This window comes from Oncorhynchus nerka, linkage group LG14 (assembly GCF_034236695.1).
Source record: "Oncorhynchus nerka isolate Pitt River linkage group LG14, Oner_Uvic_2.0, whole genome shotgun sequence".
Taxonomy (NCBI): domain Eukaryota; kingdom Metazoa; phylum Chordata; class Actinopteri; order Salmoniformes; family Salmonidae; genus Oncorhynchus; species Oncorhynchus nerka.
This window is the reverse complement of record NC_088409.1, coordinates 79,407,707-79,420,304: the sequence shown is the minus strand read 5'-3', so window position 1 is coordinate 79,420,304 and position 12,598 is coordinate 79,407,707. Positions and strand designations below refer to the sequence as shown.

The 12,598-nt window shown below is 44.4% G+C and overlaps 1 protein-coding gene across 1 annotated transcript; it reads right to left on the bottom strand.

The window, feature by feature from the left end:
* Window positions 1-2,099: 2,099 nt before the first annotated feature.
* Window positions 2,100-3,104, bottom strand: LOC115141306 (class A basic helix-loop-helix protein 9). Its single transcript, XM_029680046.1, has one exon. The coding sequence runs from the start codon at window positions 3,102-3,104 to the stop codon at window positions 2,100-2,102; it is 1,005 nt and encodes a 334-aa protein (XP_029535906.1).
* Window positions 3,105-12,598: the final 9,494 nt, after the last annotated feature.

Sequence of the window (12,598 nt, the reverse complement as noted above, 5' to 3'; positions counted from 1 at the left end):
GCCTCCTATTGTGGTCCTTTACAGTAAACACCTGCTGCGCCCTGCTCTTGAAACAAGCTCTCTGTCTCCCATCGTGTTCAATAAATATGTTGCAAACAGAAGCCTTGTTGAACTTGACTCAAAACATCAGTAGGTATGAGTGTTTCTTTCAATTCTAATGGTAGAGAAGCTGGTGTTTGGAGGATATAATGGCACGGGTGTTGTTAGGCCTGAGACAAAGTTTTACCCAATCAGCATTTAGGATTAGTCCCACCCGTTGTATAAAGCCTTACAGGTATGGGGGTTTCTGGGGCAACAGTAGTCTTGCGGGCCACCCTTCCAAATCTTGTGGTGTTGATATGAGTGAAGTCAGGGTGGGTGGCTGAGGATAGGGCAACAGCAATGCAGAACTGTAAAAGTAAACCAACCGACCAGGTTACTCAATCACATCTCAATATTAAGTGAGACCTCACCCTCCATATCTGTATCTAACACTACACATTTTCAGGATTCAGATTTATACCTACTGTACATGTCTTCCAAGTAGAAGGTGTAAATGATGTGACTGCCCTCTGGAGGACACTAACAGAGAAAATGAAAAGGATGATAAGGTTTTTAACTAGAGATGATGTAAGTATCTAATGTGCTTGTCAAGTCATGTTATGGAGACATATTTAATTACAGCTCGTATATGAAAGGGCATACAAGTTCACAGTTTAGGTCTGTCTGTCTGGAAAATACTGTGTTTCACATCAATGGGAAACGGTGGGAACTACAGTGGTAAGGGAGAAGGGTCCTTGACTCCAGTAGACTAAAGCCCTTTGCCTCTGTTCCTCCTCCTTTATCAGCTTCCTGATCTGTCTGGCTTTTACTGGAATCAGTTTGCTATGATCCTGACTACAACCTACTGTATTCCTGCCCCTGATCACGTCTCTCCCATGGCCTGTTTCCTCTGTTTGCACACCTCAGGGATTCATTCACTAGTGAGTTTTCTTGCTTTGTGACAAGAGAAGGCATGCTGCCAATTGCTCATCTACTCACAAGCACTTAGAGGTCAGAAACTTTATGGCACAGGTCTTCCTGAATCAGGGATGTAAAGGACCTGTATAGCTGTACCATAAACACCTCCCTCTAACCCCCCTCCACACACATTGTTTTCATATTCTGGTGAGAATCAGAACGGGGTCATGTGATTTTCTCAAAACAGCTTAATTCAAGGTCAATTACATTGCAAGGATGTCTACATGCGTAATTATTTCATTAACCTAAAGGCAATGTGGTTGGCAATGCTAATTACAGGATGAGAGACAGAGTGGAACATTCAGTGTCTAGGAGAAGAGCCGGGGGAGGGGGTTGTAAAGGAGAGGCGCAGGGGTAAGAAACCATGCAAATAATTCTCAATAAAGCCCAACTGTATAAACAATCATCTTATGTTAGAAATATTCCAGACAGTAATATCAACGCCTGTATTCATTTAGTTTTTTAAGTTTGGGTGATGCATAATGTTCAGAACATGTTTAATTCTCTTTATTATTCCATCATTATTTTTCAATTCTTACAAAAATACAAATTGCATAGGCACAATTCTAACACTATAATAATTACTACAAGTTGCTTTTCTGGGGTTTGTGCTGCAGGGGAAGGATACACTTGGATTCTCTCATTGAGAAAACAGTCATCTTTCTCATGTAAACATACATAGCTCAGGTAAGCAGAAATATAGATGTATATTGTGTTTAGTCCCTCGTGCTCTGTTTTAAGACTAACAACTCATACAGCTCATTCAGTAGCTATATTTAGCACATTATATTCTGCATTACAAACACATGACGAAATGTTAAAACACATTCCTTTCGTTCTTAGGGACTATTGGAGGTAAAACATATACTGTATTCTGCTGTAAAATTTAATTTCATCAACACTTTTGTCAATCAGTTTAAACAAATGTAAGACATTACTAAGAATTCCCCTTGCAAAGCCAAATAGCCAAATCCATCATTGCAATCCCATGCATACTGTACATACATAGACATATACACGTCAGCTTCCCTCTGTTTGACATCATTGTAGACTTTAATGTTGGTGCCCTCCACTAGAGCTCATGTCTTGGGTTCATTCAGTCAGTACATGGTCAGGAACTGTTGGTAGCCAGCTGAGCCTTGCAGGTAACCCAGCTGCCACGTGAAGGACACAGCAGGAGAGGAGTCTGAGAAGCTGTCAGTGTGGTTCGGGCGACAGTTGGCCCTCACTCCAAACGGGTACCCTGACCCCCCACTCCACTCGCTGCTGATGTAGTACGGGGGGCTGCTCAACTCCTCGTGAGGGTGCGAGGGCGTATAGAACTGGGTCTCAGTGGGGGAGAAGTGAGCATAGGATGGGGATGGCAGGCACGAAGGGCTGGGGTGTCGTCCTACAGGGGTGTCTGTGTAGAGCTGGAGCTCTGGAGGCAGAATGATGGGAGCCTTGTGAGCACCGGGATCCTGCAGGGACTGCTGGTGGTGTTGACTCCAATGCAACGGCTTATGCTGCAGACAGTAGGTCTCCACCGGGGTCTGGAAGCCCCTCTCTCTCTCCCTGTCCTTCCCCAGGACCAGCATGGCCTCCTCAATTCCAGCCGAGGGCTGCTCTCTGAGGCACTCTGCGTGGGTGCAGGGTGGATGTCCTCCTGGCAGGGCACTGGGGCAGGGGTGGGAGCGCAGGAAGACGGTCAGCGAAGAGATGTGGTTGATGGCACGTCTCAGAGTGGCGATCTTGGACAGTCGCTTGCCTTTGAGGTCATGTTTGAGCACCATGCGCAGTGCATTGAAAGACTGGTTGTAGTCCAGAATACGCTTTCGCTCGCGAACGTTGGCGGCCACACGGCGGGATTTGGAGCGGACAGGACGACTGCGTCTCTTCACATCAGGGCAGCTGCCGGCTGTGCCGCCCTTGCTCTCTAAAGACTTCTTTGAGCCAGCCTCGCTGTCCTCACTGCCACTGTTCTTCTCCTCCTCATCCAAACCCAGCAGAATCCCCTCTTGCTCCTCCTCAGAGAACTCTGACTTGGTGAGAATAGCGTGGCTGCTCATGGCTGGCCTGGTGCCCACACTCCTCCTCGGTACTGTACTCTGAGAAGACAGGCTCATGTCTGTCACTGGTGTCTCTTTCTGCAGACACTATAGATGTTTACCTTCCTAGCTGAGGTAAAACTGTTGAAACTCCTCTGGGCTGGTAGTTTCAAGCTCCGGTTCTATCCTACGTGACTCCAATGCAACGGCAGACAGTGCTAGTGTTCAGCCATACCACAAGCCCAAATATTTCTCCTTCTACTGTCTCTTAGTTCCTTCGAGTGAGTCAGTTCATAGCTCTGGATGGCTCTGACAGGTGAGAGGTGCTTTTAAAGACTTGTCTTTTTGTATGTGTCACATTGTAGGAAGGCTTGCCTAAAAGCAAAGTTGTATTATGTGTTTACGAGGGCCCTGGGGGCAAACAGGAGAAGGATCAGTCAACTGCTCAGACACTCACACCTCCTCCTCTCCTCTCCCCAGCCTCCCCAGTCATGCAGGATCTCCTCCGCTTCTGAGTTGCATTATTAGCATTATCAGTGTCACAATGGAACATGAACATTTGATGATATCCAGCAGCATTACAACATTGTGAAAAAAAACATGGTATGTTGTTGGAGGGAAGACATGCCTGGAATATTTCAGTAGAAATGTTATCTCAAAAATAATAAGTACCCCAAAAATAATGGTGCGTAGAAGACATTGTGAAATTTCTGTAGGCAAGTTTTTGAGTATGAATGTCCTGACAGATAGAAATGCTATCTTAAAAACAATGAGTCACTTTTTACGTCTCAGGGATAGTTTTTTTTATGACTGAGAAAGCATTGCAGTAGCAGCCGTTGTGATTCACTAAGTCTCGCACATACAGTAGTTGAAAGAGATGAACATAAACTTGCCCTGGAAATACATATTATAAAATGCTATCAGGATGTTATAACACTATCATCAAATGGCAATGTTAGAAATCAACCTTACAAAGAATCACTTAATCAAAGTTCACTTATTTCGCACACACACTATTTTATTGTAAAGTATAATATCATGGGTGTTCGGTGAAAATAATGACTAATTGTGGTTTCATGCCTGACATGTAGTGACTTCATCAGGTAAGCTACATCAATAAACTCCTCTTTACACCTTATAGCTGAGAAAATTGAGCAAAAACACTTATCATCATGTGTGACATGAACATCATATCTCTACGGCAACAATTAGCCACATTCTATTGAGTGATTCTTACCTTGCCAAGGCTAGACTAAGGTACAGTATAATTTGGATGTCTAGCGTGAAACTGTCATAAATCAAGCTTGAGTGGCCACCAGGACTTGAACAGACAAGGGCCAAGACTTCAAAGCTGAGGGAAAAGAACACAAAATATTTTACAATTATCACCTGTAATCACTGTTGGCTCAAGTGCTGCTTAGCCTCTATTTGCTACCCTGTTTCCCCCTTCTTACTCCACGGCCTACCCACCTCCTCCACATCACCGTCCCCCAACCCTTCCTCTGTTAGAGGTGAAAGACAGTTTTGATGTGAGCAGAGGAACCATTTGTGTAAATGAATGGAATAAGAATGTAATAAGAAACTTTCATGGTTTGATTTAGTGGCAGCAGCAATCTTCTTCCTCTCACCAAGGTGCCACTTACCTCTTTACGACATTCTCTGACACTCTTGTGCTGATAGCTTATTTTGTACAATGTTTTGCTCTACATATCCCATACAAGTAGTAGAACATAATCAACAAATAAATCAATATCCCTGCAGATGACGTTCGTAAGCAGTGGATTTGACACGTGGGGTCTCATGCCCCGCGATGTGTGTCAGTGCCATCCCACTGTAGCTCCTAGGGTCTAGAGAGCACTGACTTGGCTACTGACTCTCCTTGTTGAAATACTGTGCTACTCAAATCAAATAAGTTTATTTGTCACGTGCACCAAATACAGCAGGTATAGACCTTACAGTGAAATGCTTACTTACAGGCTCTAACCAATAGTGTAAAAAAGGTGTTAGGGGAACAATAGGAAAGTAAAGAAATAAAACAACAGTAAAAATACAGGCTATATACAGTAGCAACGCTATAAAAGTAGCGAGGCTACATACAGACACCGGTTAGTCAGGCTGACTGAGGTAGTATGTACATGTAGATATGGTTAAAGTGACTATGCATATATGATGAACAGAGAGTAATGGTATCGTAAAAGAGGGGTTGGTGGGTGGTGGGTGGCGGGACACAATGCAGATAGACCGGTTAGCCAATGTGCGGGAGCACTGGTTGTTCGGCCCAATTGAGGTAGTATGTACATGTAGGTATAGTTAAAGTGACTATGCATATATGATAAACAGAGAGTAGCAGCAGCGGGAAAAAGGGGTTGGGGAGGGCCACAATGCAAATAGTCCGGGTAGCCATTTGATTTCCTGTTCAGGAGTCTTATGGCTTGGGGGTAAAAACTGTTGAGAAGCATTTTTGTCCTAGACTTGTCACTCCGGTACCACTTGCCATGTGGTAGTAGAGAGAACAGTCCATGACTGGGGTGGCTGGGGTCTTTGACAATTTTTGGATCCTTCCTCTGACACCGCCTGGTGTAGAGGTCCTGGATGGCAGGCAGCTTAGCCCCAGTGATGTACTGGGCCGTATGCACTACCCTCTGTAGTGCCTTGCGGTCAGAGGCCGAGCATTTGCCGTACCAGGCAGTGATGCAACCGGTCTGGATGCTCTCGATGTTGCAGCTGTAGAACTTTTTGAGGATCTCATGACCCATGCCAAATCTTTTTTGTTTCCTGAGGGAAATAGGCTTTGTTGTGCCCTCTTCACGACTGTCTTGGTGTGTTTGGACCATTCCAGTTTGTTGTTGATGTGGACACCAAGGAATTTGAAGCTCTCAACCTGCTCCACTATAGCCCCGTCGATGAGAATGGGGGTGTGCTCAGTCCTCCTTTTCCTGTTGTCCACAATCATCTCCTTAGTCTTAGTTACGTTGAGGGATAGATTGTTATTCTGGCACCACCCGGCCAGGTCCAGTTGCAGAGGGAGGTGTTTAGTCCCGGGATCTTTAGCTTAGTGATGAGCTTTGAAGGTACTATGGTGTTGAACGCTGAGCTGTAGTCAATGAATAGCATTCTCACATAAGTGTTCAGGTGGGAAAGGGCAGTGTGGTGTGCAATAGAGACTGCATCATCTGTGGATCTGTTTGGGCGGTATGCAAATTGGAGTGGGTCTAGGAGTTCTGGGATAATGGTGTTGATGTGTGCCACTACCAACCTTTCAAAGCACTTCATGGCTACGGACGTGAGTGCTACGGGTCTGTAGTCATTTAGGCACGTTGCCTTTGTGTTCTTTGGCACAGGGACTAAGGTGGTCTGCTTGAAACATGTTGGTATTACAGACTCAATCAGGGACATGTTGAAAATGTCAGTGAAGACACCTGCCAGTTGGTCAGCACATGACTGGAGCACACGTCTTGGTAATCCGTCTGGCCCCGCAGCCTTGTGTATGTTGACCTGTTTAAAGGTCTTACTCACGTCGGCTACGGAGAGCGTGATCACACAGTCGTCCAGAACAGCTGATGCTCTCATGCATGCCTCAGTGTTGCTTGCCTCAAAGCGAGCATAGAAGTGATTTAGCTCGTGTTTGATGGTTCGTCGCAGGGAATAGCAAGATTTCTTGTAAGCTTCCGGGTTAGAGTCCCGCACCTCGAAAGCGGCAGCTCTACCCTTTAGCTCAGTGCGAATGTTGCCTGTAATCCATGGCTTCTTGCGGTCTGTGGGGTATGTACGTACAGTCACTGTGGGGACGACGTCTTTGATGCACTTATTGATAAAGCCAGTGACTGATGTGGTGTTCTCCTCAATGTCATCGGAAGAATCCCGGAACATGTTCCAGTCTGTGATAGCAAAACAGTCCTGTAGTTTAGCATCTGCTTCATCTGACCACTTTTTTATAGACCGAGTCACTGGTGCCTCCTGCTTTAATTTTTGCTTGTAAGCAGGAATCAGGAGGATAGAGTTGTGGTCAGATTTACCAAATGGAGGGCGAGGGAGAGCTCTAATTTTTTTCCCTCTGGTTGCACATTTAACATGTTGATACAAATTTGGTAGAACTGATTTAAGTTTCCCTGCATTAAAGTCTCCGGCCACTAGGAGCGCCGCCTTATTTCCTTATACAGCTGACTGAGTGTGGTCGTAGTGCCAGCATCTGGCTGTGGTGGTAAATAAACAGCCACGAAAAGTATAGCTGAAAACTCTCTAGGCAAGTAGTCTGGCCTGCAATTTATCACAACATACTCTACATCAGGCGAGCGAAATCTAGACTTCCTTAGATTTCGTGCACCAGCTGTTGTTTACAAATATGCACAGACCCCCCCTCGTCTTACCGGAGTGTGCTGTTCTATCCTGCCGGTGCAGCGTATATCCCACTAGCTGAATATCCATACAGCTGCTAACTGTGTTGTATGTCTGTTACTGTATGTACTGTATATGTGTCATACCTCTAATTTACTGCGGCATGTATAGCATAGGCACATAATTGACCCATACATGTAGAAGCAACACATGGCCATATCAGACTCCATACCTGGAGGAAGGATCTTAAGATGATACCGCATGAGAAACAGATCACAAGACAAAACTCAAGCAATACACATACCTATAATATGAAACATATCCATTACAATGTTTGTTTTTTAGGTTCAAACGCACTGGCGAATGATATATATCTCCCCTAAAAGAACATTGACCTTCTTTTTCTTTAACTTCCAAGGCACTGTCATTACACTGCTTGAGTGCATGCTTTCAAAAACATTTTTTTAAATGTAGATTTACAACGTCACTTGTTCTCTAAGGCTCTGTAGCTTCACCTGTCAGACTGGACACCGCTGATCATATCAGCCCAAATGCTGCTGGGGGTCATCACTCTTATCACACACTCATTGAGAGGTCATTGAAGACATTGTTTCCTTCCTGCCTGGGTTTATAGCACGGTGCTTAAAAAGTCAATTGGGCCTACGAGGTACAAGGTGCTTGTTCTGAGCCTTCCCAACAGTTAGCTGCTTTGGCTTAAGTGGTGTGAATGGCTATGCACACTACAGGAGGCTGGTGGCACCTTAATTGGGGAGGAGGGCCTCATGGTAATGGCTGGAGCGGAATAAGTGGACTGGTATCAAATTGAATTTGATCCAATCCAGACATTATTATGAGCCGTCCACTCAGCAGCTGATGCGCTCATTTAGCGATAGCATTTCCAACGTTTAACCTTTAAGCTGCTGTCATAAGCATAGCTTGGCTTTTCCGTTTGGGGGTGCTAATTTGAAGCGATTTTGTAGAGGCCTACAATGTAGAATGCCTTGTTGGTCAAATAAACAATTTGAAAGAGAAATGTCCATGTCCAGGCTTGTGTCATGCAAAGGTGTTTTTACGTTTGTTTCCTGCACTGACATGGTGAGAGCGATGTGTTTTCCCCATTGCAACGCTAAAGTAAAAGGCAGAGAGTTATTGTTGTTGGAAATAAAAGTTGTTTAGGAGAGAATTACATCATTGCCCTTCTTTTTCTTGTTCTGCAATTAGGACGTAATTTCTAGGTTTCTTAAACACAGGTCTACACACTCTGACATGGTATTCTCTCTATAATTTGAAATTAGTTGTAAAAGCCATAACCTTTCCATGCTAATCATAGGTTGGGTTTTGGAAAAGGTGGGTGGGTCACAACCAGACAATTCCAGTCAGAGCTTTCCCGAAAGAACAGTGAAGAGTAACTGTTTTGCCCATGTCTTCATATCTTATCAATTCATCCCCATAACAATATGACCTTCTGAGTCACCATGACTTCAATGTTAGACTATACCCTATCACATTTCTTTCCCTTGTCCCTTGGTTTGATTGCAGACACGGCTCCTCTCAAGATGGTCCTCTAAGATCTGAGGGGAAGGATAAAAACGTATGAAACGTTCTTGGTTAGCCACATCCTGGACTGACTGAGAGTCCGTTGGATGAGAGGAAATAAAAGGGAGGATGTACGACCTGTACAGGTAGAGTGTCTGATGAACAAGTCGGAGATAATGCAATACTAGCTGAGGACTTTGATCCTGGGGACTGAAGCTCAGTGTTTTGGCAGGACTGGCTCTCTGGAGTCTGAGAGAACACAGTGGGAACTAGGCATCTTGCAGTAGCCTAACCTTGTGAAGTAAGTTGTGGTGTCATTTCAAGCTTGTCTAATTATACTAATTCTACATCTCTTGTCTCTTCTTAGTGTACAACAACTGTTTATATAAAATCAAATAAAACGTTAAGCTTGCGTAGCCATAGTGCCCTTGGCTTTGACCAAAGCTTGCCTTTTGATTGTTAAAAAGAGGTACCCTTGAGCAAGACACTTGACCTTGATTGTTCCACCTAAAATCATGGTATTATACAGTATATGCCCTCTAAACCAATTGAGATTGCCAATTCAAGTGGACTCCAATCAAATGATGGTCAATCAAGTGTTTTATTTTTCACAAGGGGTTAGAATGAGCATTGTCAGCATAGTTACTGGAGCTGCTGCCCCAAGTCATCCTAAATTCTAAGACAGAGCCAGTGTTTAATGCTCTGCACCAACGTCTCCATTCCCTCCATTCCCTCCGCCACCTGTGGGGTGTTCATTTGCTCCGTCAGAAATTGGAAGCATCTAATTCCCTCCGTCTGCACGTCACACCCTTCATCTGTAATTACAGCATCAGGTAGTCCAGCACTGTCTTTGATTAATTTGTTGCGGAAAGGATTTGGGGCTAGCACAGCACAGTGTGCTGAGTCATAGCCTATTGTCCTACAGATGTAGGATCTTAATTTGAGCCAGTTTGCTACAGCAGGAAAATAATCCTGCTTCAATAAGATTTTTTTTTTTTTATGTGGATTATAATTAATTGACATTTTTTTAGGAGTTGATACATTTTTCGTAAGGAGAAATCAAGTCGAAAATTTCAAAGTGGAAATTACAATTTTCAGAAGCCTTTTTAAACCTCAAATACACTACATGTTTTAAATGTCCTGCTTTGCAGAAACATTATCCTCCAACAGGGTGATCAATTTAAGATCCTATATCTGTATAGTGCACAAACAGGCTTCCTCAGAGACCTGAGATTTACAGCAGAGCTTGACAGATTTATGGTCCGAACACAAAAAGCTTTGACTGTAGTTTGGAACATCCCTTGGCCCAGTGTTTCTGACAGATGACAAGACACCAGCAATTATCTGTCGCCATGAATAAATCAAGAACTTTACTTCACACCCATCCAACAAAACCATTTTGAAAGGCAGGCCGGCATGAGCAACCTGCTCAAGATTTCTTTCTGCTCTGAGATTTGTAAATTACAGATACATACACTATTTATTCTTGGGTAATTTGAGATAATAAGTAAGCAGAGTGACTTGGGGTCACATTTTCTGACTGGGGAGTTGCAAGGGAGGTTGAGAAGGTTTAGACTAATATTTGTAATCTAGCAATGATATAAAAACAGTTTTCAATGAAGACATTTAGTACTGCTACTATTGTTTTAATTAAAGTGTCAAACCAATGAAAACATAATTGTGCTCTTTAAAACGGAGTGCGACAGCAACGCTTATAACATATTTATACTCTTGTAATTGAGAATATGGACATAATGTGTCTGGAAAGTGAGATGTTATTTTTACTCTTTGTTGTTCCATGGGCTTCACTTAAGATGTTGTTAAATAGGGGGAGTTCAACTGGGTGTGATGGAAATAAAGTCAGCATAGCAGCCAGGTAGTCTGGGGCCCCCTGGCCCTTTGTCCCTGCAGCTGTCAACCTGTAGAGGTGGAGGACCCTGTTGGTACATGCTCTCCCCCATCCAGCTCCAACCCTCTGTAACATACACGCTCTCCCCCATCCAGCTCCAACTCTCTGTAACATACACGCTCTCCCCCATCCAGCTCCAACCCTCTGTAACATACACGCTCTCCCCCATCCAGCTCCAACTCTCTGTAACATATACGCTCTCCCCCATCCAGCTCCAACCCTCTGTAACATACACACTCTCCCCCATCCAGCTCCAACTCTCTGTAACATACACACTCTCCCCCATCCAGCTCCAACCCTCTGTAACATACACGCTCTCCCCCATCCAGCTCCAACTCTCTGTAACATACACGCTCTCCCCATCCAGCTCCAACTCTCTGTAACATACACGCTCTCCCCATCCAGCTCCAACCCTCTGTAACATACACGCTCTCCCCCATCCAGCTCCAACTCTCTGTAACATACATGCTCTCCCCCATCCAGCTCCAACTCTCTGTAACATACACGCTCTCCCCCATCCAGCTCCAACCCTCTGTAAGATACACGCTCTCCCCCATCCAGCTCCAACCCTCTGCCTTCATACACTGGCAGAGCTGCTTGGCCTTTAGGAGGTCAGTGATGTCATATTTGGACAGGATCTTTACCCTGTGGAGGGAGCTGGTGGAGGTGGATCCCCTCTTCTAACCCTCCTCCCTCCCTATCCCGCCTCCTCAACCAGACTGACTCACCGACCAGGGGCTGTCTGTCTGCATGCATGGCTCTACCTGTGGGAAGAGAGAGTAAGTCGATGGCACAGGGCTGAGTCACACACACACACAGATGCACACACACACCAATGAAGGTCTCTGTGCTCCATAAAAAAAATAAAGTTATTCTATGCAATACTATACATGAAATGATTGATGGTCCCAAAGGACTGAGTTTAGAACCTACTACTGTAAATGCAGTATCTACAGTACTTCAGCATCAATCCCCTGTCATCGTCAGTCATTCATTCATGTCAATGGGAGATTTGTGCGAACATTTGTAACGCTCGCAGATCTGAAGTTAGGATTCAGCCGTCAGTGAGTGCCCGTTAAAACTGTCTGTCTGCCTATCATCAGGTTAGATGACACATCAGTCTGTGCACATACAGAGCCAAGTCGTCATCACTGTGAGCTGTGTTGTTGTCTTTGTGTTGAATTTGTTTCCATGGTGAGAACATGCAGCAAACACTCCCATCTGCTAAGAAAAGAACACAAACAAAGATAATGATAAAGATCTGAGAGATATTAGATAAATAAGAGTATTTCCTCATATCAAAGATTGAGGCAAGGACCTTCTAATTACATGCAACATACAAAAAAAGTGATACCTGGCTGGCCAAAGCCTTCACATTGAACAAATGACTTACCTTTACAGTGTACTGTTTTAGAGGTGGCCTCCTGTGCCAGGGCTTTCAATGAGACAGCCATGCATTCCAGCAGAGTGAAATATGAGCTGTTAATAACACAAACCTTCCACTGACATGAGAGTCTGTCATCAATACACAAGGAGAGTTAAATCACTAGTGTCCCACTGGTGTTATGAGTGAAGCACTACGCTCAAGGCAAACTGGCCTACCGTAGCTATGTTCCAGCATTACACATCCCTCGTCTAGCATTATCCATTCAAGCGCTCTACAATTAAAACCCTGCAGCTTTTCACTGAAGGACACTATAAGAACCCTGATGTGATTTATGTGATTTATGCTTTCACTGATACCATGACAAAAGCTTGTCTTTGTCGGAACTACAGCAAGATGCTCTGACGA